The sequence below is a fragment of the Salmo salar genome, chromosome ssa08, assembly GCF_905237065.1.
Source record: "Salmo salar chromosome ssa08, Ssal_v3.1, whole genome shotgun sequence".
NCBI classification, from domain to species: Eukaryota; Metazoa; Chordata; class Actinopteri; order Salmoniformes; family Salmonidae; genus Salmo; species Salmo salar.
In genome coordinates this window covers 20,021,690-20,047,872 of record NC_059449.1, presented here as the reverse complement: position 1 = coordinate 20,047,872, position 26,183 = coordinate 20,021,690, and the positions used below count along the sequence as shown (strand labels likewise).

The following is a 26,183-nucleotide window of genomic DNA, read 5'->3' as shown; positions in this document are numbered from 1 at the left end:
TTCAATAACAAATGTTGGTTTGGTCCCAAATAATCCATTGTTATATCCAAATAGCGGCGTTTTGTTTGTGCGTTCAAGACACTATCCGAAAGGGTAAATAAGGGTTATGAGCACGGCGCATTTCGTGACAAAAAAAAAATCTAAATATTCCATTACCGTACTTCGAAGCATGTCAACCGCTGTTTAAAATCAATTTTTATGCAATTTTTCTCGTAAAAAAAGCGATAATATTCCGACCGGCAAAGCCTGTTTACATTCAACGAGAGAGAAAGTAAAAGCATGGGATCCCCTCGTGCACTAGCCTTAGTCTGATGGCCCTCTGATCGGCCACTATCCAAACGCGCTAATGTGTTTCAGCCAGGGGCTGCCTCGATATCATTCAGCTTTTTCCCGGGTTCTGAGAGCCTATGGGAGCCGTAGGAAGTGTCACATTACACCAAAGATCCTCAGTCTTCAATAAAAAGAGCCAAGATGAACATGAACTTGTCAGACAGGTCACTTCCTGTATGGAATCTTCTCAGGTTTTTGCCTGCCATATGAGTTCTGTTATACTCACAGACACCATTCAAACAGTTTTAGAAACTTTAGGGTGTTTTCTATCCAAAGCCAATAATTATATGCATATTCTAGTTGCTGGGCAGGAGTAGTAACCAGATTAAATCGGGTATGTTTTTTATCCAGCCGTGTCAATGCTGCCCCCTAGCCCTAACAGGTTAAAACTGAAACTATGGAGATATTGTCAGAACTTCTGCTTTTTCATTCTGAGTAACTCTTCATAGTCAGCATCGATAGACCAAAGAATCCTATGTGGTCATCGGTGGCCGGTCACACTTCGGGGGGAAGTTTCCCCTTGGTACAGATCTAGGATCAGCTTTCCCTCCCCCAATCTTAACCTTAACCATTAGTGGTGGAAATGTAAAACCAACCTAAGACCAGCATCTAGGGGACACTTCTCCCTACACCACCGTAGGGAGCCATAATGTGTTCTCCATTTGAAGGCTGGTGGTGCTGTAAACTCAGTCAGGATATATGTAGTGTATATGTCAATTAACAGGATCCCAATTTATTTTAGCACATCCAAAATTCAGACCCTGTGAATTCACACGTACATCATATAGCATGATATATAGTCATTCAATGTAGTTTATTATCAAACTAAGGCTGGTGGGAGTCATATCATGTATTATATTATCTAACTAAGGCTGGTGGGAGTCATATAATGTGTTATATAATCAAACTAAGGCTGGTGGGAGTCATATAATGTATTATATTATCAAACTAAGGCTGATGGGAGTCATATCGTGAAGTATATTATAAACTAAGACTGGTGGGAGTCATATCATGTAGTATATTATCACACTAAGGCTGGTGGGAGTCATATCATGTAGTATATTATCAAACTAAGACTGGTGGGAGTCATATCATGTATTATATTATCACACTAAGACTGGTGGGAGTCACATCATGTATTATATTATCACACTAAGACTGGTGGAAGTCACATGGTGGCCAGTGTTGTGTTGATTTCACAATGTATCATTCACTGTGGTTGACTGATAAAGAGTTTCACTACCTAAAGTCACACAAACACAGGACAATGCAGGGAGAAGACACAGCTACAGACGTATATTAGAGTTTAGGTTAGAAGTAGAAGTTACTGTTCTTGATCACAAGTGTGTTAAGATGTCAGAGGGAGTCTATGAAATCCCAGATAGATTTGAAGATGATGAGCCTGATGCAATGAAGAACACAGACATTGATGGCCAATTATATTCCAACATAAATGCCTTCAAGCCCAGTCGAAGAGATGGAATTGTTGCTTCAGGTAAGATTGCACGAACACACACACACACACACACACACACACACACACACACACACACACACAAAAATTACACACACACACACACACACACACATTAAACAGGTGAGATTACCCTGTAGTACTAGACCTTTGTGTCCCATTCCTGGATGATACAGTACAACACATTACCAAAGATTTAGCTTTAATAATTTGTGATACAGTACATTTTCAGTGGTGGAAGAGACCCTCTGGAGTTGCTGCAGTGTGTCTGGGGCTGTTGTGTGATCTCCTAATAATCTTTGACAGTCAGTCTTTGTTGTGAAGTTATATATAAGCACAATATGAAATGCTCATATATGATTGTTGTTCCCACATATGGGTCCCAAAAGAGGGAAATGAAGTGGATCTTTTCAGTCATTCAACCAGCTGTCACTCAAAATCTCCTCGACCAATCAGGCTCATGAAGAGAGAGGGCTGCAGGACATCTAGCAGTTAAGATTGCTAGGCCAGTAACAGAAAGGTTGCTGGTTAGAATTCCTGAGCCGACAAAGTGAAAAATCTGTCGATGTGCCCTTGAGCAAGGCACTTAAACATAATTGCTTTTGTAAGTCACTCTGGATAAGAGCGTCTGCTAAATTGGGGGGCTGAGTGGCACAGTGGTCTAAAGCACTGCATTGAAGTGCAACAGCCGTCACTACAGACCTGTGTTTAATCCCAGGCTGTATAACAACAGACCATGATCGGTAGTCCCATAGGGTGGCGCACAATTGGCCCAGCGTCGTCCGGGTTAGGGGAAGGTTTGGCTGGGGTAGGCTGTCATTGTAACTTGTTCTTAACTTACTTACCTAGTTAAATACGTTTTTTAAATAAAAACATTTTAAAAAATGGCTAAAGGGTAAATGTAGAGGAGTTACTGTTGTCATCTCATCCTCACTGGTTAAGACTACCCACATTCAATATCTACTTGGATCTGTTTATAGTGTCAAATCTATTAAATGGACATTATAAGGACCCATGTTTGTAGTCCTGGACCTCCTGAACATGTTGATGTATATTTGGTAGTAAACAGAGGGTCCAAATCAGCAGAAAGGTGAAAGGAATGTGGAGTTCTGGAAACTCCCTGAATTATCGTGAGGCTGTTACATATGATATTTAATATATGTTAACAGCTAGCCTTTGTTCTCCACTTCCCCTCTATGATCTATATCTTCCTGGTATAATAGTGTCCTGTCCATCATTACAAATAGCATACATACATACACATACACACATACACAAGCACGGACACAAGAAGGCAAACTTGTTATATTTTTTGTATTAGCATAGCAACAACTACCCGTGTTATATTTATGATACTTCCCTAGAGTTAACACCTACAGTAGTCACACAGACAGAGACACACAGATCACTCAGAGACAGAGATATCACTGGAAGCAGAGACTTAACATGTAGAGGGCTTGCAGTTGTCGTACAACGCCTCCATGTGGCCATGTTGGAAGACCACCACATTAATTCTAGAAGCAGAGACTTAATGTATAGTAGACCTACATAGAAAGAAAGACCCAGGCATTGTTAAAGATGTCAAAGGTAATCTATGCTGAGCCAGATATGAACAAGAAGGTCAAGTTTGACAGAGTTAAGATGGAGGAGAGGATGGACCAGGAGTGGAACAGGAGACCAGTACTCGGGTAACACACACTCAACCCTATTAGAGCAGAAGGTCCAAGGTCGCTCACCTAGGATTGTATTCTCCAATGAGTTCTGAGTAGGAGGGGAGGAGAGAGGATGTGAGGAGGAATTGAGGAAATATTAGTTGAGAAAGAGCCCATAGGTAAGTCTATCATACCGCTATTTCACCTCTATGGTGACTTCCTCTCTCACTTTAACCACTAGGTGGAATCATCACTTAACCATTCAGCACTGTATTCCACCATCAACATGACAGAGAGAGAGAGAGAGAGAGCGAGAGAGAGGGGGTGAGGGGGGTGGAAGAGAGGGACAGAGGGAGAGAGAGAGAGAGAGAGAGAGAGAGAGAGAGAGAGAGAGAGAGAGAGGACGTTGTCATAGTAGGTTGATGTTACATCACTTTCTCACAGATCCAGTTTTGATATTTTCCACAATTGTAATCATTCCATGTCTTTACAGGGTCATCTAGTCCTATGGTTTTACAGCATTAAAGACACTGTCAAAGATGAGCATACCATTATCAAAAAAAAATGTATCTCTCTCTTAGCATTACATTTTCAAATGCAATTAGTACTTGGCTTCTATGATACATCTACAGTTCTCATGGAATGACATCCATGAGTCAAAACATATATTTTTAAGAACATGATTGGAAACTCTCACTCTCAGTGTTTTTCTTGGAGTCTAGTAATTACTATGCTGATAAAGTCCTACAGTATGTACTGTAACTCGCCACTCTGTATTTCCAACCTAGTCTCAAAACATTTCGTATTATTCTGTATGTAAATCAGAGACACTCCATTTGAATATGATACATTACCTTTCATATGGTATGTATCAATTTGTGGATGCCCGTCATCCATTTTGTATGATATGTTACAAATTACAATGTGTATGATATGTTACGAATTTGCAAAAACATACAATATGCTACGGAATGTCCTAAACATTTGAATTCTACTAACATTTGCTAGCTGGTAGTAATTACTATGTTGACGGTTGCATTCAGTGATATGGAGGAGAGGAGATAAGAGGAGAGGAGACAGGAGGAGAGGAGATAAGAGTATAGGACGAGAGGAGATCAGAGGAGAGGAGATAGGAGGAGATATGAGGAGGTGAGGAGCTAGGAGGAGAGGGGAGACTATTTGAGATAGAGCCTTAGTGTCAGAGAGAGACATAGAGGAGGAAGAAGAAAATTAAGAGAATGAGGAAGAGAGAGAAAAAATAAGACAAATAATTGTTGTGTTTATACTGTGAACCATCAGATCCTCCTCTCCACCCTCTCCGAGTTGGGTATCTCCGGCGCGGCTCACTCTTGGATTGCGTCCTATCTGACAGGTCGCTCCTACCAGGTGGCGTGGCGAGAATCCATCTCCGCACCACGTGCTCTCACCACTGGTGTCCCCCAGGGCTCAGTTCTAGGCCCTCTCCTATTCTCGCTATGCACCAAGTCACTTGGCTCTGTCATATCCTCACATGGTCTCTCCTATCATTGCTACGCAGACGACACACAATTAATCTTCTCCTTTCCCCCTTCTGATAACCAGGTGGCGAATCGCATCTCTGCATGTCTGGCAGACATATCAGTGTGGATGACGGATCACCACCTCAAGCTGAACCTCGGCAAGACGGAGCTGCTCTTCCTCCCGGGGAAGGACTGCCCTTTCCATGATCTCGCCATCACGGTGGACAACTCCATTGTGTCCTCCTCCCAGAGTGCTAAGAGCCTTGGCGTGACCGTGGACAACACCCTGTCGTTCTCCGCTAACATCAAGGCGGTGACCCGATCCTGTAGGTTCATGCTATACAACATTCGCAGAGTACGACCCTGCCTTACACAGGAAGCGGCGCAGGTCCTAATCCAGGCACTTGTCATCTCCCGTCTGGATTACTGCAACTCCCTGTTGGCGGGGCTCCCTGCCTGTGCCATTAAACCCCTACAACTCATCCAGAATGCCGCAGCCCGTCTGGTGTTCAACCTTCCCAAGTTCTCTCACGTCACCCTGCTCCTCCACACTGGCTTCCAGTTGAAGCTCGCATCTGCTACAAGACCATGTTGCTTGCCTACGGAGCTGTGAGGGGAACGGCACCTTCGTACCTTCAGGCTCTGATCAGGCCCTACACCCAAACAAGGGCACTGCGTTCATCCACCTCTGGCCTGCTGGCCCCCCTACCTCTGCGGAAGCACAGTTCCCGCTCAGCCCAGTCAAAACTGTTTGCTGCTCTGGCACCCCAATGGTGGAACAAGCTCCCTCACGACGCCAGGACAGCGGAGTCAATCACCACCTTCCGTAGACACCTGAAACCCCACCTCTTTAAGGAATACCTGGGATAGGATAAAGTAATCCTTCTAAACCCCCCCCTTCCCACCGAAAATATATAGATGTACTATTGTAAAGTGCTTGTTCCACTGGATATCATAAGGTGAATGCACCAATTTGTAAGTCGCTCTGGATAAGAGCGTCTGCTAAATGACGTAAATGTAAATGTTTAGATTTAGAGGAGAGTATGTAGACATACTGTACTCTGGAAAATGATTCTTCTTTATTTTTATTAGAAACATGTCATGTGATTTTGCAAAAAAAGCGTGACCAATTATTAGCCTATGCTTATCACTTTAATATTAAGAATAACAAAGCACAGATTAATAAATGAAGGAACAAAGTTCTTTAACAAGGTCTACCAGCTTCCTAATTGAATGTGATTGGATACTTAAAACAGTGTGACCTGGACACACACAGAGGGCAGAACATTACTGAGAGGAAACACACACACTCACACAAAATCAATGCTAATAAAAGGTGAGAATGACTCACAACCTTCACTGTACAAGGGACAACATGTAGGTTACCAACAGCAACACAATGTACCATACACCAGTGGACCTGTCTGCTACATACCTACACACTCATCATGGTGTCTATCTGCTATTGTGTCTCTTCCTGGAGGTTGCTGTCTGCTCAAACCACTGGTTAAGAAAATGTTGAGTGGTCTGAATACTTTCCAAAAGCACATAGCATATATGCTTGGTATCTAACTGTGCATCTCTGAGGTTAACTGAATAATTGAATGCTAGACATTGATTGCAAAATATTAGCTCCTTGTTCCTCAGCCTCTTAATAATTGCATAACGGTAAACCTAGACACGTGCATTTTATAGTATTCCGAGTGGTGACGCAAGGCTTGCAACCTTGGCTATATTCCCTCTGGATACCATTCTGGGCCTATAGCATTCACATGATAATGTAGTCAGATTGACTAATGTAGTTTATTATTATTATATTCAAATAATGTTTGGATAATTTCCATCCACCTACATAATAGTGACTCATCCAATTGATGGGGATTTTCTGTATTACACTACAATGTTATCAGCATCAGCTCTTTCTCCCTATTCTTCACATTCATTTTAGAGCACCGGGGTTGGTGACACAAAGGGTTAAGGTGTGAAGTCCTCCCTACATCTATAACACTGTACGTTCTCAGACACAACAGACTGTTAAACTAAAGCAGCAGTTTAACAGGATGTATGAGGTGTGAAGTCCTCCCTACATCTATAACACTGTACGTTCTCAGACACAACAGACTGTTAAACTAAAGCAGCTGTTTAACAGGATATGCAACATAATATACTGTCTGTTGTACTGTGTGTAGATACATAAAGTACCAAAGTATACTTTAAGGGGGCAATTAGAATGAACCTTTATACGGAGCAGTCTGAGGAGATTTATGCTAATGTGGACAGGAAGAGCTGTGGACAGGATACAGTGAACAGGATCATAGATAAACAACCTGAATCTCAGAACACTGGTAAGTACACTGTAGTCATAGAGACACACACATGTAAGTTTAAACTAATGGTTATTATCCTTCCACTTGCTGCATAAACAATTGTGCCTATGTTAATGTGATGAGGAAGGCCGATGCCCTACGCTCCAAGACTTCAAAATTCAACTGAGTAAAATAAACTGTAACAAACAGATTATTAAATATTCAAAAACGGAATACATTGTGTCTTCCAAATATAGGTCTTACTTCACAAGGGAAAGCTTTTGAATTGATATACTTGTGGAAAAGGATACATGAAACGTTGTTCCTTTAAGACTAGAGGTTAAATGTTCTGAAATGTTTGAGGCTCTGTATTTTAGGATGTATACTAACTGCTGAAACATTCATTTCCATGTTCATAAAGTCCAATGCAAATCGCCACTGTGTATTTCCAACCTGGTCTCAATGCATTTTTTATTATTATGTACGTAAATCCGAGTCACTCCATTTAGTGTAATATGATAGGTTTAATATGACATGTATCAATTTGTGGATGTCCATGATCCATTTTGTATGTTATAAATTACAATTTCTATTATGTTACGAATTACATTTTGTATGACATGTTACGAATTACAATTTGTATATGTTACGAATTTGCAAAATGTACAATACGTTACGAATGTCCTAAACATATAAATTCTACTAACATCAGATAGCTGGCTAACGTTAGCAAGGCTAGGAGATAACTGTAACTGGTCACTATATCTCCTGTTAATGTGTGAAGCTGTATCTTTAACCTGTTGGGTCTAGGGGGCAGCATTTGCACGTCTGGATAAAAAAAATGTACCCGATTTAATCTGGTTACTAATCCTACCCAGTAACTAGAATATGCATATACTTATTATATATGGATAGAAAACACTCTAAAGTTTCCAAAACTGTTTGAATGGTGTCTGTGAGTATAACAGAACTCATTTGGCAGGCAAAACCCTGAGACATTTTCTGACAGGAAGTGGATACCTGATGTGTTGTATTGACTTTAAACCTATCCCATTGAAAAACACAGGGGTTTAGGAATATTTTGGCACTTCCTATTGCTTCCACTAGATGTCACCAGCCTTTACAAAGTGTTTTGAGTCTTCTGGAGGGAGATCTGACCGAACAAGAGCCATGGAACGGTGATGTCCCATTAGACACCTGGCGCGCTACTTCATGTTGGGTACCCTCGTTCCAATACGTTATAAAAGACTATGCATTCGTCCACCTTGAATATTATTCATGTTCTGGTTAAAAAGGCCCTAATGATTTATGCTATACAACGTTTGACATGTTTGAACGAACGGAAATATATTTTTTCCCCTCGTTCATGACGAGAAGTCCGGCTGGCTTACATCATGTGCTAACGAGACGGAGATTTTTGGACATAAATGATGAGCTTTTTTGAACAAAACTACATTCGTTATGGACCTGTGATACCTGGAAGTGACATCTGATGAAGAGAATCAAAGGTAATGGATTATTTACATAGTATTTTCGATTTTAGATCTCCCCAACATGACGTCTAGTCTGTATCGCAACGCGTATTTTTCTGGGCACAGTGCTCAGATTATTGCAAAGTGTGATTTCCCAGTAAGGTTATTTTTAAATCTGGCAAGTTGATTGCGTTCAAAAGATGTAAATCTATAATTCTTTAAATGACAATATAATATTTTACCAATGTTTTCTAATTTTAATTATTTAATTTGTGACGCTGACTTGACTGCCGGTTATTGGAGGGAAACGATTTCCTCAACATCAATGCCATAGTAAAACGCTGTTTTTGTATATAAATATCAACTTGATAGAACTAAAAATGCATGCATTGTCTAACATAATGTCCTAGGAGTGTCATCTGATGGAGATTGTAAAAGGTTAGTGCATCATTTTAGCTGGTTTTATGGTTTTGGTGACCCTGTCTTTGACTTGACAAAACATTACACACAACTCTTGTAAATGTACTGTCCTAACATACTCTAAATTTATGCTTTCGCCGTAAAACCTTTTTGAAATCGTAAAACGTGGTTAGATTAAGGAGATGTTTATCTTTCAAATGGTGTAACATAGTTGTATTTTTGAAAAATTTGAATTTTGACATTTATTTGGATTCAAATTTGCCGCTCTTGAAATGCACCTGCTGTTGATGGAGTGCACCACGGGTGGCACGCTAGCGTCCCACCTAGCCCCAAGAGGTTTTAACAACCACAAGTCCCCACCAACAGGAAGAGAGATGGGTTGAGAAAACATAACTTTAAAAGTGTGATTGTGTCTCATTGATGATGCTATGTACAGTACCTGTGTCCACAGAGCCTGATAGCTCAGGGAACAGATCCTCCAGAGTTGTTGCAGTGTGTCTGGGGCTGCTGTGTGTTCTACTGGCTGGGATCATAGGCCAGTCTGTCTACTGTAAGTCTTAAATTACAATTCCTACAATTCACCAGCATTCACCTACAATTCACCAGATTATCTATTTTATTGATACACTTGGTTGTTGTTATAACAGATGATGGGGTCTCTAAGAGCTTCTTAGCCTATAAGACCAACTCATCTGCAGAGATAGAAGAGCTACAGACCAGCTACAACAACCTGACTAAAGAGAGAGACCAGCTACAGACCAGTTACAACACCCTGACTAAAGCGAGAGACCAGCTACAGACCAGTTACAACACCCTGACTAAAGAGAGAGACCAGCTACAGACCAGTTACAACACCCTGACTAAAGAGAGAGACCAGCTACAGACCAGTTACAACACCATCACTAAAGAGAGAGACCAGCTACAGACCAGTTACAACACCCTGACTAAAGAGAGAGACCAGCTACAGACCAGTTACAACACCATCACTAAAGAGAGAGACAAGCTACAGACTGAGAGAGATTTTCTTAGCGGGAGGCTTACCAATCTCGGTGAGTAAACCTACAGTAATAAATTATCATTAACAATACACAACTGATCATGAGTCTGTGTTCTTTCATTAAGTGTCCAGTGTGATAAATTGAAGGAAATTCGTATTTTCATCAATATTTTCAAACCTGTCCGGAAGGCTGGCAGAAGTTTGAATCCAGTTGGTACTTCCTGTCTACTGAGTCTAAAACCTGGAAGGAGAGCAGAGAGGACTGTCTGAAGAGAGGAGCAGACCTGGTGATCATAAACAGTGATAAGGAACAGGTGAGAGGCAGAGGGAGAGGGATGAGTGTGCAGGGGTAGATATGATCAAACCAATACATCTCTATATTTATCTTTATGAACAACAGGAGTTTCTCTTCAACCTCAAGAGGAGAGTCTGGATTGGTCTGACTGACTCTGTTAATGAGGGGACCTGGAAATGGGTAGACGACACCCCACTGACCACAAGGTGAGAGATGATAACTAATCTGTCAATAAGGCTCCATTCAACCTTTTTCTATGCAGGTTACTGATATTGATGATAGCAGTCAACAGTTAACTATCAGATGACAAATGTCTACATATTATTTAGTATTATGATGTTGTAACTGATGTTTGACTGTTTTTAACCCTGTAGCTACTGGTATTCACCATGATATCTGATTGTTTTAACCCTGTAGGTACTGGTATAAACCATGATATCTGACTGTTTTTAACCCTGTAGGTACTGGTATTAACCATGAAATCTGACTGTTTTTAACCCTGTAGGTACTGGTATGAACCATGATATCTGACTGTTTTTAACCCTGTAGGTACTGGTATTAACCATGATATCTGACTGTTGTTAACCCTGTAGGTACTGGTATTAACCATGATATCTGACTGTTTTTAACCCTGTAGGTACTGGTATGCCAAACAGCCTGATAATGCAGGTCCTAATGGGGACGAGGACTGTGCTGAGATACACAAAGATCAGAGTCCTCTAAAGGCATGGAATGACATGTCATGTGGCAGCAAACTCAACTGGGTTTGTGAGAAAGTGTTTTAAAATCACCATGACAACATGCTGTAACACATACAGTAGACTACAGTGCACAGAACTTCCTCCTCTGTCTCTGTCTCTCTCTCTCTTTGTCTCAAACTCATGCACACAAATGTTGTATTTGTTTGTATTAATATATTAATAAAAGTCCTACTTGTTTCCTGACGTTGTAGCTTCCTGTTTACCAGAGTCAACATGAAGATAGTACATCAGACTCTACTATATGGGTCTCAAAAAAGGGAAGTGAAGTTGTTATTTTCAGTGGTTCAACTAGCTGTCACTCAAAACCTCCTCGACCAATCTGGTTCATTAAGAGAGAACAGAGCTGCATCCGTTTCTGTCGCCATTTCCTCCTCACTGGCTAAGACTACCCTACCTCAATATCCACTTGGAGCAGTTTGTAGTCTCAAATCTATTGTATGGACATTGTAATGACCCATGTGTGTAGTGCTGGACCTCCTGAACATGTTGATGTATATTTGGAAGTAAACAAACGGTCCAAATCAGCAGAAAGGTGAAAGGAAGGGGGAGTTCTGGAAACTCCCTGAATATATTTGTTAGCAGCTAGCCTTTGTTTTCCACTTCCCCTCTATATCTTCCTGGTATTATAGTGTCCTGTCCATCATCACAAATAGCAAGTCCCATTCCCTCGGCAGGAGGACTGTGTTGAGATATATTCTGGACAAGGTGACCATGTAGAGACATGGAATGATTTATATTGTGCTGCAGAAAATATTTTAACAATAACCTCTGTAACAATCTCTCACATGCACACTTCCACAAAGGTACACACACAAGTATGCAAACTTGTTATATTTTTTATATTAGCATAGCCACAACTACCCATGTCATCATGTTGATACTTCCCTAGAGTTAACACCTACAGCAGTCACACAGACAGAGACACACAGATGACTCAGAGACAGAGATATCACTGGAAGCAGAGACTTAACGTATAGAGGACTTGCAGTTGACGTACGACAACTCCTGGTGGCCATGTTGGAAGACCACCACATTAATTCTAGAAGCAGAGACTAGTTGACCTACAAACAGTGGGGAGAACAAGTATTTGATACACTGCCGATTTTGCAGGTTTTCCTACTTACAAAGCATGTAGAGGTCTGTCATTTTTTATCATAGGTACACTTCAACTGTGAGAGACGGAATCTAAAACAAAAATCCAGAAAATCACATTGTATGATTTTTAAGTAATTAATTTGCATTTTATTGCATGACATAAGTATTTGATCACCTACCAACCAGTAAGAATTCCAGCTCTCACAGACCTGTTAGTTTTTCTTTAAGAAGCCCTCCTGTTCTCCACTCATTACCTATATTAACTGCACCTGTTTGAACTCGTTACCTGTATAAAAGACACCTGTCCACACACTCAATCAAACAGACTCCAACCTCTCCACAATGGCCAAGACCAGAGAGCTGTGTAAGGACATCAGGGATAAAATTGTAGACCTGCACAAGGCTGGGATGGGCTACAGGACAATAGGCAACAACTGTTGGCGCAATTATTAGAAAATGGAAGAAGTTCAAGATGACGGTCAATCACCCTCGGTCTGGGGCTCCATGCAAGATCTCACCTCGTGGAGCATCAATGATCATGAGGAAGGTGAGGTATCAGCCCAGAACTACACGGCAGGACCTGGTCAATGACCTGAAGAGAGCTGGGACCACAGTCTCAAAGAAAACCATTAGTAACACACTATGCCATCATGGATTAAAATCCTGCAGAGCACGCAAGGTTCCCCTGCTCAAGCCAGCGCATGTCCAGGCCCGTCTGAAGTTCGCCAATGACCATCTGGATGATCCAGAGGAGGAATGGGAGAAGGTCATGTGGTCTGATGAGACAAAAATTTAGCTTTTTGGTCTAAACTCCACTCGCTGTGTTTGGAGGAAGAAGGATGAGTACAACCCCAAGAACAGCATCCCAACCGTGAAGCATGGAGGTGGAAACATCATTCTTTGGGGAGGCTTTTCTGCAAAGGGGACAGGACGACTGCACCGTATTGAGGGGAGGATGGATGGGGCCATGTATCGCTAGATCTTGGCCAACAACCTCCTTCCCTCAGTAAGAGCATTGAAGATAGGTCGTGGCTGGGTCTTCCAGCATGACAACGACCCGAAACACACAGCCAGGGCAACTAAGGAGTGGCTCCGTAAGAAGCATCTCAAGGTCCTGGAGTGGCCTAGCCAGTCTCCAGACCAGAACCCAATAGAAAATCTTTGGAGGGAGCTGAAAGTCCGTATTGCCCAGTGACAGCCCCGAAACCTGAAGTATCTGGAGAAGGTCTGTATGGAGGAGTGGGCCAAAATCCCTGCTGCAGTGTATGCAAACCTGGTCAAGAACTACAGGAAACATATGATCTCTGTAATTGCAAACAAAGGTTTCTGTACCAAATATTAAGTTCTGCTTTTCTGATGTATCAAATACTTATGTCATGCAATAAAATGCAAATGAATTACTTAAAAATCATACAATGTGATTTTCTGGATTTTTGTTTTAGATTCCGTCTCTCACAGTTGAAGTGTACCTATGATAAAAATTACAAACCTCTACATGCTTTGTAAGTAGGACAACTGCCAATTTTATAGGTTATCAAATACTTGTTCTCCCCACTGTAGAAATAAAGACCCAGGCATTGTTAAAGATGTAAAAGGTCATCTATGCTGAATCAGATATGAACAAGAAGGTCAAGTTTGACAGAGGTGAGATGAAGGAGAAGATTGTGGATATCTACGTAAGTGCAGACACCCAGAGAGACGGTGAGACCAGCACCAAGAGCGAAGAGACAGCAGACACTGCTCCAAATAATGAACCAGGAGACCAGCATTCAGGTAACACACACACACACACACACACACACACACACACACACACACACACACACACACACACACACACACACACACACACACACACACACACACTCACAAAACTTAAAAGTATGTTGTATGTGTCCACAGAGCCTGATAGCTCAGGGAAGAGACCCTTCCTAGTTGCTGCAGTGTGTCTGGGGCTGCTGTGTGTTCTACTGGCTAGGATCATAGGCCTGTCTGTCTACTGTGAGTTTGTGTACAGGTTCATTGCTTTTCACATAGTTGTACTAAGTGCTTGTTACTAAGCCTATTTACCTGGTGTTTTACCTAGTAACTATGTGTTAATACTTTGTAGATAACAGAACCATCAAAGATTCTGAGGATGAAAGGAACAACTTGTCACAGAGTTTTTCCCTTTATAAGACCAACACAACTGCGGAGAGAGACCAGTTACAGACCAGATACAATAACCTGACTACAGAGAGAGACCAGTTACAGACCAGATACAACAACCTGACTGAAGAGAGAGACCAGCTACAGACCAGATACAACAACCTGAATACAGAGAGAGACAGGCTTCAGAATTTCCGTTGTGGTCAGTGAGTTGGTTTTCATACCTTTCTTCATTATGAAGTACATGTGTTAATTGAGATCGAATCCAGTGAATCATGGAAAATAAAATGTGATGTTTATTGTATTGTATCAGTGTTGTGTTGTCATCAAACAGAAAAAACATGTTGTTCTGACGGATGGAAGAAGTTTGACTGCAGTTGTTACTTCCTCTCTACTAAGAAGAAAACCTGGGAGGAGAGCAGACAGTACTGTCTGGAGAGAGGAACAGACCTGGTGATCATAAACAGCAAAGAGGAACAGGTGAGAGGAGAGAGCGCGAAAGAGAAGGGGGAGGTGGGGGGAGGGGGATATAGGTCTGTCGGGGGTAGATATGGTCAAACAATGAGCTCAAAGTATTGGGACGTTAACAAATGTTTTTTGGTGGGGCTTTGTGCTCCAGCACTTTGGATTTGGAATGATACAGTGTCTATGAGGTTAACGGGCAGACTGACAGCTTTCACTTTATGGGATTTGTGCATCTTTAACTTTCTCACTCATCATTATTGACAATTCATTCAGCACTATCCATGATCATGGTAGCATCCACATTTAAGTAGAAGTGTTTAGTAGACATATTATATACTTATTTACATGTAATGTTACTCCAAATTGACACAATACATTATTAACCATTCATTTCTATTGGGCACAAAATAATCTGAAACACAACCAAAACAAAAAGCAAATTCATCCAACAAGTTTGTAGAGTCACAAGCTAGATGTAGTCATTGCGGAATATGGGACCAAATACTAAACTTTGACTGCTTTAAAACACATATGTGAATTTGTCCTAATACTTTTGGTCCCCTACAATGGGGGACGATGTACAAACAGTGCTGTCATTTCTAAACCGTTCACTCGATATGGATGAAAAAACCCGAAACTGAAAGCTGATGGTCCGCACTTTAACCTTTAATGTATCACTTCAATTCCAAAGTGCTGAAGTACAGAGCCAAAACAACACAAAATGTGTCAGCGTCCCAAAACTTTTGGAGCTTACTCAATTCAGTGTATATTGTATCTTTCTCAACCATAGGAGTTTCTCTTCAACTTCAAGAAGAGAGTCTGGATTGGTCTGACTGACAGAGAGACAGAGGAGACCTGGAAATGGGTGGATGGAACACCACTGACCACAGAGAAGAGATGTTAACTACTCTGACAATAAGGCTCCAATAAAAATGTTTCTATACAGGTTATTGTCAATGATTGCAGCAGTCAACAAAGATATCTTTATTTATGTATATTAATATGTATATTATTTAGGATTGTAATGTTCTAACTGTGATATCGCAATTATTAACCCTGTAGGTACTGGTATTAACCATGAGATCTGACTGTTTTTAACCCTGTAGGTACTGGTATTAACCATGATATCTGACTGTTGTTAACCCTGTAGGTACTGGTATTAACCATGATATCTGACTATTTTTAACCCTGTAGGTACTGGTCTCCACCATATCAGCCTGATAATGGCGATGGCAATCAAAAATATGGTGAGAAGGACTGTACTGAGACACTTAAAGATAAGAGTCCTCTGGAGGCCTCAAATTACTTGTTATGTGAACAGAGGCGGAAATCCCAGGGGGGACGGGGGGGACACGACCCCCCCATCCTGGTAAAAATATGATTTGTCCCCCAATATATCACTGTAAACATAACTATGTCATTTAAATAATATTGATAATACACAGTGAAAGAACTTGTGCTGATTATAGACACTTAATAGCTCATTTTTAAGTTTCAAAAGATTGAGACCCCCCGACTTTTGCCTCACAATGGTTTGATCCACTGCCAGTGGCACATGATACAGGTACTGCGCATGTGTGGGAATGTAACAGAGCCTGTCGTTGGTGGCTGACCTACAGTAAGTAGTTCAAATAAAGGGGTGCTAGATGATAGAAGCCCATATAGAAGATAATAGAAACCCATATAATAGATAATAGAAGCCCATATAGAATGATAGATGATGATAGAAGCCCATATAGAAGATCATAGAAGCCCATATAATAGATAATAGAATCCCATATAGAATGATAGATGATGATAGAAGCCCATATAGAAGATAATAGATAATAGAAGCCCATATAGAAGATAATAGATGATAGAAGCCCATATAGAAGATAATAGAAGCCCATATAGAAGATAATAGATAATAGAAGCCCATATAGTAGATAATAGAAGTCAATCTCTTACTGTAAATAACCTGCAAACTGTGTGTATGTAGCCAGCCAGGTAGAAAAATGACATAAAAAAGACGAACATCAAGAGTATTTTCAGTACACCAAAACGCAAGGTAAGAACCCTAGTAGCCTAATATCTCAAAGACTAGTTGATAAAATGTTCATAAGAAAGAAGTGAAATGCTAATGGTAATGTTTCACAATGGTGTCATTAGGCAGAGCAGGCAACAAATGGCACAGAGACAGCAGCACTGGGGACAGATCGGCAGGGATAGACTGGCAGAGACAGGGAGTCTCAGGTAAGTTTGAGTCTTATGTTTTTTTAGACTTGTAAAATAAGGACATAATTGGAAAATGCCATGGATACCCCCACTCTCAACTTAAACTGGTGACTGAACTAAGATTTGTTTAACTTTTTAGTGACGGGGCAGTATTCTGAAATTCAGACGAATGAAGTGCCCAAATTTACCTGTTAGGGTTAGGGTGCAGTATTGACACGGCTGGATAAAAAACGTACCCGATTTAATCTGGTTACTACTCATGCCCAGTAACTAGAATATGCATATAATTATTGGCTTTGGATAGAAAACACCCTAAAGTTTCTAAAACTGTTTGAATGGTGTCTGTGAGTATAACAGAACTCATATGGCAGGCAAAAACCTGAGAAGATTTCATGCAGGAAGTGGCCTGTCTGACAAGGTGTCGTTCTTCTTGTCTCTGTTTATTGAAGAGTGAGAATCTTAGCTGTCCCGTGACACTTCCTACGGCTGCCATAGGTTCTCAGAAGGCGGCAAAATGCTGAATCGTGGCTTTGCAGGCTCTGGCTGAAACAAAGTAGCGCGTTTGGGTAGTGGCTGGTTACAGTACTGTGAGACTCAGGCTCGTGCCCGCGTCGACCGAAAGCTTTGTTTTCTTTCCTCTGTTTAGCTAAATGGACATTCCCGGTCGGAATATTATCGCTTTTTACGAGAAAAATGGCATAAAAATGGATTTTAAACAGCGGTTGACATGCTTCGAAGTACGGTAATGGAATATTTAGATTTTTTTTGTCACGAATTGCGCCATGCGCGCGACCCTGATTTACCATTTCGGATAGTGTCTGGGACGCATCGAACAAAACGCCGCTATTCGGATATAACGATGGATTATTTTGGACCAAACCAACATTTGTTATTGAAGTAGCAGTCCTGGGAGTGCATTCTGACGAAGACAACAAAAGGTAATCAAACTTTTGTAATAGTAAATCTGATATTGGTGAGTGCTAAACTTGCCGGGTGTCTAAATAGCTAGCCCGTGATGGCTGGGCTATGTACTTAGAATATTGCAAAATGTGCTTTCACCAAAAAGCTATTTTAAAATCGGACATATCGAGTGCATAGAGGAGTTCTGTATCTATAATTCGTAAAATAATTGTTATGCTTTTTGTGAACGTTTATCGTGAGTAATTTAGTAAATTGTTAGTGAATTCGCCGGACGTTTGCGGGGGGTATGCTAGTTCTGAACGTCACATGCTAATCTAAAAAGCTGTTTTTTGATATAAATATGAACTTGATTGAACAAAACATGCATGTATTGTATAACATAATGTCCTAGGGTTGTCATCTGATGAAGATCATCAAAGGTTAGTGCTGCATTTAGCTGTCTTCTGGGTTTTTGTGACATTATATGCTAGCTTGAAAAATGGGTGTCTGATTATTTCTGGCTTGGTACTCTGCTGACATAATCTAATGTTTTGCTTTCGTTGTAAAGCCTTTTTGAAATCGGACAGTGTGGTTAGATTAACGAGAGTCTTGTCTTTAAATAGCTGTAAAATAGTCATATGTTTGAGAAATTGAAGTAATAGCATTTCAAAGGATTTGAAAATCGCGCCACAGGATTCAACTGGCTGTTACGTAGGTGGAACGAATTCGTCCCGCCTGCCCCAGAGAGGTTAAACTGCCTTCTACTCGGGCCCAAAAGGTAGGATATGCATATTATTAGTAGATTTGGATAGAAAACACTCTGACGTTTCTAAAACTGTTTGAATGATGTCTGTGAGTATAACAGAACTCATATGGCAGGCAAAAACCTGAGAAAAATCCAACCAGGAAGTGGTTTGTAGCTTTTCAAGTGATAGGCTATCCAAACTAGTGTCTGTGGGGTCATTTTGCACTTCCTAAGGCATCCGCTAGATCTCAACAGTCTTTAGAACCTAGTTTCATGCTTCTACTGTTACTGGGGAGAGAATAAGAGCTGACTCAAGCCTGAGACCTATGAGTTGTTTACTGCGCGGTCACGCAGGCCCGCCATTCCTTCTTTTTTCCTCTGTAATGAATATTGTCCGGTTGGAATATTATCGAAGATTTATGTTAAGACCCTAAGGATTGATTGTAAACATCGTTTGACATGTTTCTACGAACGGTAATAGAACCTTTTGACTTTTCGTCTTGGGTTTTGCGTTCGCGCATTATGCCTTTGGAATAGTGATCTGAACACGTGAACAAAACGGAGGTATTTGAACATAAATATGGAGTTTATCGAACAAAACGAACAGTTCTTGTGGGAGTCCTGGGAGTGCAATCCGACGAAGATCAGCAAATGTAAGTGAAGATTTATAATACTATTTCTGAGTTTTGTTGACTCCAGAACTTGGTGGGTAACGGTATAGCTTGCTTTGATGGCTGAGCTCTGTACTCAGAATGTACTCAGAATATTGAACAATGTGCTTTCGCCGTAAAGCTATTTTGAAATCTGACACAGCGGTTGCATTAAGGAGAAGTGTATCTATAATTCTTTCAATAACTGTTGTAAATTTTATCAACGTTTATGATGAGTATTTTTGTAAATTGATGTGCTCATTCACCGGAAGTTTTGGGAGGCAAACCATTTCTGAACATCACGCGCCAATGTAAAATGGGGTTTTTGGATATAAATATGAACTTTATCGAACAAAACATAAATGTATTGTCTAACATTGAGTCCTGGGAGTGTCATCTGATGAAGATCATCAAAGGTTAGTGATTAATTTTAGCTGTATTTGTGGTTTTTGTGACGCCTCTCCTTGCTTGGAAAATGGCTGTGTGGTTTTTCTTGTTTAGGCGCTGTCCTAACATAATCTAATGTTATGCTTTCGCCGTAAAGCCTTTTTGAAATCGGACAATGTGGTTGGATTAACGAGAAGTGTATCTTTAAAATGGGATATAATAGTTGTATGTTTGAGAAATTAGAATTATGAGATTTTTGTTGTTTTGAATTTGCCGCCCTGCTATTTAACTGGCTGTTGATTAGTGTGTCCCGCGCATGTCCCAGAGAGGTTAAGGCAATGGTATTGCTGTTGTGATTAATTGTGTAGTTTTGGGTACCAGTAGTTAGGAGTATGGCAAACACCTTATTTATTTTCTAGGAGACACACTGTGAGTCAGTGAGGGTGGTGAAAGGGAAAGAACCAGGGAGAGAGACTTCAGAGGACAGTGTTACAGCCACGCAGGACCAGGTTTCAACCTTGTTGCCAGCAGCACCAGTATAAGGGACAGTGGCAGAGCATTGTCCAGTTACCTCAGTGATGGTACAAAACCATATCAGCCACACGCACAATTTATAGAACCGCAAACTCTTGCTAGCAGAGTGTTGATGTTTCAAGAGAGATGGTATCACGATTTCCCCTGGCTACATTATAATACATCAATAAAAGGAGTGTTGTGTTTTCACTGTAGCCAAGGGTTTTCAAGCCATCCATCTTTTGGCCAAAGAGCAGATGCTGCCTTCATTAGTGCAGGATTTAGGAACTGGAGAAAAGCCATTGAAAAATTCACAGCACATCAAAACTGCCAAACCCACTGCCACTTTATAACTGTAACAGCACACCAGCTAAATCCAGTCAGTGTCCAGTTATCCAGAACCTGGGGTAAACTGCAGAAATGACGAAAGCTACCTTGCACTGTATGAGAAAGCAACAACATTGATTGAATCCATTGAGACACACTCAAGCCGATTTGCTGGCAGAATTTTTTAGTGTTGGACGGTGTGGAGGTTCAGTTTGGCGACCGTTTTGACCAGGACAGTCTAAACGTCCTGCAAAAGTTGGAAAGAGTGCTTCTCACGGGGGAGTTGGATGTGTCTCTAAATTAGTACCCTGAGCTGAACATAGATTCTCTTTCAGTGCAGATCCCTCTCTTTCGCAACAAATACCCCTGTAGCAGCAGTGGAGAGGCAGCAGAGGTCCTCAGGAGGCTTCCGGTGGAGGTGCAGGGGGTTGTTTGACCAAGTTGAGGTGCTGATCAGAATTTTGTCTGTAATATACATAAAGACAGGCTGACAGTCTCGAGGGAAAATATCTGCCAGCAATTTGTTGGATCCAGTGAAACCCGCAAACATATGTTCTGTTCAGTAGTGTGTATAGCAGTGGTTCTCAACCTTTTTTGGGTACTGGTGTCACGTCCTGACCAGTATTAGGGATTATTTGTAATTGTAGTTTGGTCAGGACGTGGCAGAGGGTATTTGTTTTATGTGGTCCGGGGTTGTGTGTATTGTAGAGGGGTGTTTTATTTATGTGTTCCAGGGTTTGGGTGTATGTTCTGGTTATTGGTATTCTAGGGTTTTCTGGTTTGTGTATTTCTTTGTTGTCTGTGTGGCTCTCGATCAGGAACAGCTGTACTTTGTTGTTCCTGATTGAGAGTCATATATAAGGACCTTGTTTTCACCTGGGGTTTTGTGGGTAGTTGATTTTGCACTGCTAGTTGTCATAGCCTGCAAAACTGTCCCCTGTCGTGTTGTCTGCATTTCTTGTTTTTTCCGTATTCAACATGTTTAATAAATATCATGATGAGCACGCAACCCGCTGCATATTGGTCCGAAGTGATTTCTCTTTATCATCAGACGACGAAGAATGTGACAACTGGAACCCCTGCATATTTTAAGTCAAGGCCTGCAAGGTTTTGAGCTGTCCTCAGGGACCCCCACCCCCTCTATTATATGTAAAGTTAATGGAATCCTTGTGGTGCTGAATACGTTCATTACACTTTCACGGACCCCTTGCAATTACACCAGGGACCCCTAGGGGTCCACGGACCCATTTGAGAACCCCTGGTGTATAGTATGATATTTGTTCTTTTGTTTAGTAGTTTTCACTTTCTAGTACATGACAGTAGACTTACTAATTATTTATTTTATGTTATTTTATTTAAAATTGCATACTTTGTGACATGCTTGTCCATAGCTGCTGTTTGAAGAGTTGAGACACTGACTGAACAATAAATAAGTATTTTTGAGGATATTTTGGTTGATTTATTTGGGTTATTCATTGAAGTAGTTCTTTCGCTTTTAGAACTGTACTTATTTTGAGCTTTTGTTCTTGTAAACTATTGTAGTAGACTCAGGCCAGTGGCACATATTTATTGACTATATAAATGTATCAGAAAAAGTAAAATAAAAAGGTCAATTCAATGCGGAGGCCAACTTTGTGATGGTTCTCAATGGAGATTATTTTAGATGAGAACGCGAAAACTGCACCCATACAGTGTACAGTACCATTGTCACCTACGGGCCTTTCTTGGTATTGCTGGTTGCGATTACAAATACCTGCATACATACTGGACTGATAAGGAACACTGCTATAACTAATATTATTATTATTAGTATTATAATGATTTAAACATTTGAACAAGTTGTGACAACCCTTCAGTTAGCTACTATACCTATCAGTTATCCAGTTGTAGTAATTATGGTTCCTCAATATACACTTAACATATTACAACATAGGCTATGTGTTACAGCAATACTTTTGGTGTCCCCCTCAGGAATTGCTCTTGAGAGAATTTCATGTAATTGTCCCCTCCAAAGTTGATATCAGATTTTCGCCCCTTCATGTGACAACAAAGGAAACTGGATTTGTGAGAAATTGTTTTAATTTCTCTCGCATTGTTTCGCTATGTTGTCATTTGTATCATTAATGCAATGACGATTATTTTATCAACTCAATTAACTACCATGTGCAATTAAATTAATCATAACTAATTAAGTAGTAATCTTGGGGCACCATGGAAGTTTGTTTGTTTAATGAGTTACCGTTTCCCGAATTCACTTAATATCAGAATTTATCATTTTAGTCATCCATGAATTATTATTTACCTCATCAGTCTCATTCTGAATGTTGCAAAATTATTGGATATCTGCACAAACCCTAGCATAAATGATGAATCAGCGATATACAAATTGGCTTAACGTTTTACATTAAAGGGCTTGACATTAATGTTTTTTTTTTTTTTGTCTGTAACACCATGGGCCAAATAGGTGACTGTAAATGGCATTGTGTTGTATTATGCAAGACACCACTCTACAAAATAGTGTTACTAACATAGAGAATTACACAATGTAGGCAGAGGGGACACCTATTGGCTTATTTGCATATTCAAACATGTCTCAAAATACAACATCGCCCCTTTAATTAAGACAAGCTTTTTACCTGACTGGTTTTTCAAAGACAGCTTGAAATGTAGCCTACACGTTGTGTGCTCTTGTAGGAAGCAGTAACTCCCCATTACTGACCTATACTAATGCATAACTAATGAACACGAGGGGAGGCAGAGAGCTGGTTTCAAACGCAGGGCGCAGCAGGTGTTTATTGCAACGGACCACAGGAGGAGGCAGGTAGCTGGGTCAAGGGGCAGCAGAAGGTCATACACAGGGGGTTCAAAAAGGCAACAGTACAGGCAGGGAAACGGCTAGTGACGTAGTCCAGGAGATCAGGAAATAGGTAGGTAACAGGAAATCAGATAGGCTAAAGTACATGCAGGGAATAGGCAAAAGGCATTGTTAGTGAGGCAGGCAAAATATATATGGGTTTGAGAGTATAACGATACTTGCTAACTTTCTCAATGTGTTCGCCTTTGCTCTCCAACAGAGCAGCATTGTCATGAGGGATGGAGATACTTTGACTGCAGTTACTACTTCCTCTCCTCTGAGAAGAAAACCTGGGTTTCCACCAGCCTTCCACCATTTCAAAGTAGTCAAGGTTGTCAACTGGGTTGCGTTTTCTATGGATTTTAGCTATAATGGGACAGATAAAGATGAATCCTCTATCTATCTCTAAGGGTCAAGGTCACGGTAATAGAAGGAAGAAACTGAGTTTGTAGAAAACAGCCAGTAGGGGAAGACAAACACTTATAAAAGTAGGTATTATACCCAACATGAGGGACTTTTCTGACCAGCATCACATTGACAAGCAGATTATAGACAAAACCTAAAACTGACCCCTACCTTAACCCTAACCTTCACGAAATTTGAACTAATTCAGAAACTGAACAGATGATGAATGTATGGTTAAATAAAATGATGTTCTTAAAGTTTAAAATGAAGCATTTTCCTTTCTAGATGTCCTGTTGTACTTATGGTGACCTTATATCCATGGATGAAAAGTGGCCTGTGTTTTTAGGACAGATGCAGTGCATAAGGCCTACATAGAATGTGAATAATGACATGACCAGAATCCATCAATATGTAGGAAAAAGGGTTCCATTTGGGATACAGTAAGTTTAGGGAAGTTTTTGCTGCAACACCTATTGGATTGTAATTTCAGTTGATTCAGCATGCGTTGCTGTGCCAACTCATATTTAGCCATACCACTGACTTCCTTTAATAACAGCTTCCTGTAGGTGTGTCTGTCTGTCAGTGGTTGGTGGTTATTAGCAGACCTGCGCCACTGTATTAGGGCACACCATAGCAACAGCAAATGAAAACACATTCTTATTGGACAGGTACAGTTAGTCCCACCCTGTTTCAGTTTGCTTTCTTCCGTTTGTGCCTAATGAATATGACCCACATACTTTAGCTGTGCTTGGTTGACCTTGCCTGGCTTAATGGAATCAACAGAATTGTCCCAAATGTTCAAAGTATTTTATAGATATTAGATCGTTTTTAAACCCAGGTCTGGTTATTAGTTATTTATTAAAGCATCCAGAGATATTATTAAGCTGTATAAATTCAATATGTTAATCAGTGATATAGAGTAGTAAGAGACCATATAAGAGGGTGTGTGTGTCTGGTCTATGTATTTGTATTTATTATGGATCCCCATTAGTTCCTGCCAAGGCAGCAGATACTCTTCCTGGGTCGAGAAAAATTATGGCAGTTATACCATTTTAACAACATTACAAGACATTCACAACAGATTTCATCACAAATTAAGTGTGTGCCCTCAGGTCCCTACTCTACTACTACATATCTACAACACAAAATCCATGTGTACGTGTGTGTATAGTGGTGAATGTTATCGTGTGTGTGTCTGCATGTGTCTGTGTCTATGTTTGTATGTGGGTGGAACAGTAAGTGGGTGGAACTTCCCCCAGTAGACCAGGCAGTTTCTCAGGAATCAGATAACAAGGTGAAAAGAAGAAGAAAGTGTCCCAACTATAACCAGCCAGGACATGTTACTGTATAACCAGCCAGGACATGTTACTGTATAACCAGCCATGACATGTTACTGTATAACCAGCCAGGACATGTTACTGTATAACCAGCCAGGACATGTTACTCTATAACCAGCCAGGACATGTTACTGTATGACCAGCCAGGACATGTTACTGTATAACCAGCCAGGACATGTTAGTGTATAACCAGCCAGGACATGTTACTGTATAACCAGCCAGGACATGTTACTGTATAACCAGCAAGGAAATGTTACCGTATAACCAGCCAGGACATGTTACTGTATAACCAGCCAGGACATGTTACTGTATAACCAGCCTGGACATTTTACTGTATAACCAGCCAGGACATGTTACTGTATAACCAGTCATAACATGTTACTGTATAACCAGCCAGGACATGTTACTGTATAATCAGCCAGGACATGTTACTGTGTAACCAGCCAGGACAGGTTACTGTATAACCAGCCAGGACATGTTACTGTATAACCAGCCAGGACATGTTACTGTATAACCAGCAAGGACATGTTCCTGTATAACCAGCCAGGACATGTTACTGTATAACCAGCCAAGACATGTTACTGTATAACCAGCCATGACATGTTACTGTATAACCAGTCATGACATGTTACTGTATAACCAGCCAGGGCATGCTACTGTATAACCAGCCATGACATGTTACTGTATAACCAGCCAGGACATGTTACTGTATAACCAGCCAGGACATGTTACTGTATAACCAGCCAGGATATGTTACTGTATAACCAGCCATGACATGTTACTGTATAACCAGCCAGGACATGTTACTGTATAACCAGCCATGACATGTTACTGTATAACCAGCCAGGACATGTTACTGTATAACCAGCCAGGACATGTTACTCTATAACCAGCCAGGACATGTTACTGTATGACCAGCCAGGACATGTTACTGTAT

At 40.8% G+C, this 26,183-nt stretch overlaps 1 protein-coding gene across 1 annotated transcript; it reads left to right on the top strand.

Moving 5' to 3' along the window:
• Positions 1–1,260: 1,260 nt before the first annotated feature.
• LOC123744210 (C-type lectin domain family 4 member K-like) lies at positions 1,261–11,389 on the top strand. The gene is made up of 6 exons (XM_045722958.1): positions 1,261–1,825; positions 9,605–9,703; positions 9,801–10,202; positions 10,340–10,464; positions 10,551–10,651; positions 11,083–11,389. The coding sequence occupies exons 1-6, from the start codon at positions 1,684–1,686 to the stop codon at positions 11,228–11,230; spliced, it is 1,017 nt and encodes a 338-aa protein (XP_045578914.1). The 5' UTR covers positions 1,261–1,683; the 3' UTR covers positions 11,231–11,389.
• Positions 11,390–26,183: the final 14,794 nt, after the last annotated feature.

Coding starts and splice junctions, on each gene's coding strand:
- LOC123744210 (XM_045722958.1), top strand. CDS start 1,684: ATGTCAGAGGGAGTCTATGAAATCCCAGATAGATTTGAAGATGATGAG. Junction 1,826..9,604: donor AGATGGAATTGTTGCTTCAG/GTAAGATTGCAC, acceptor CTGTGTCCACAG/AGCCTGATAGCTCAGGGAAC. Junction 10,465..10,550: donor TAAACAGTGATAAGGAACAG/GTGAGAGGCAGA, acceptor TATGAACAACAG/GAGTTTCTCTTCAACCTCAA.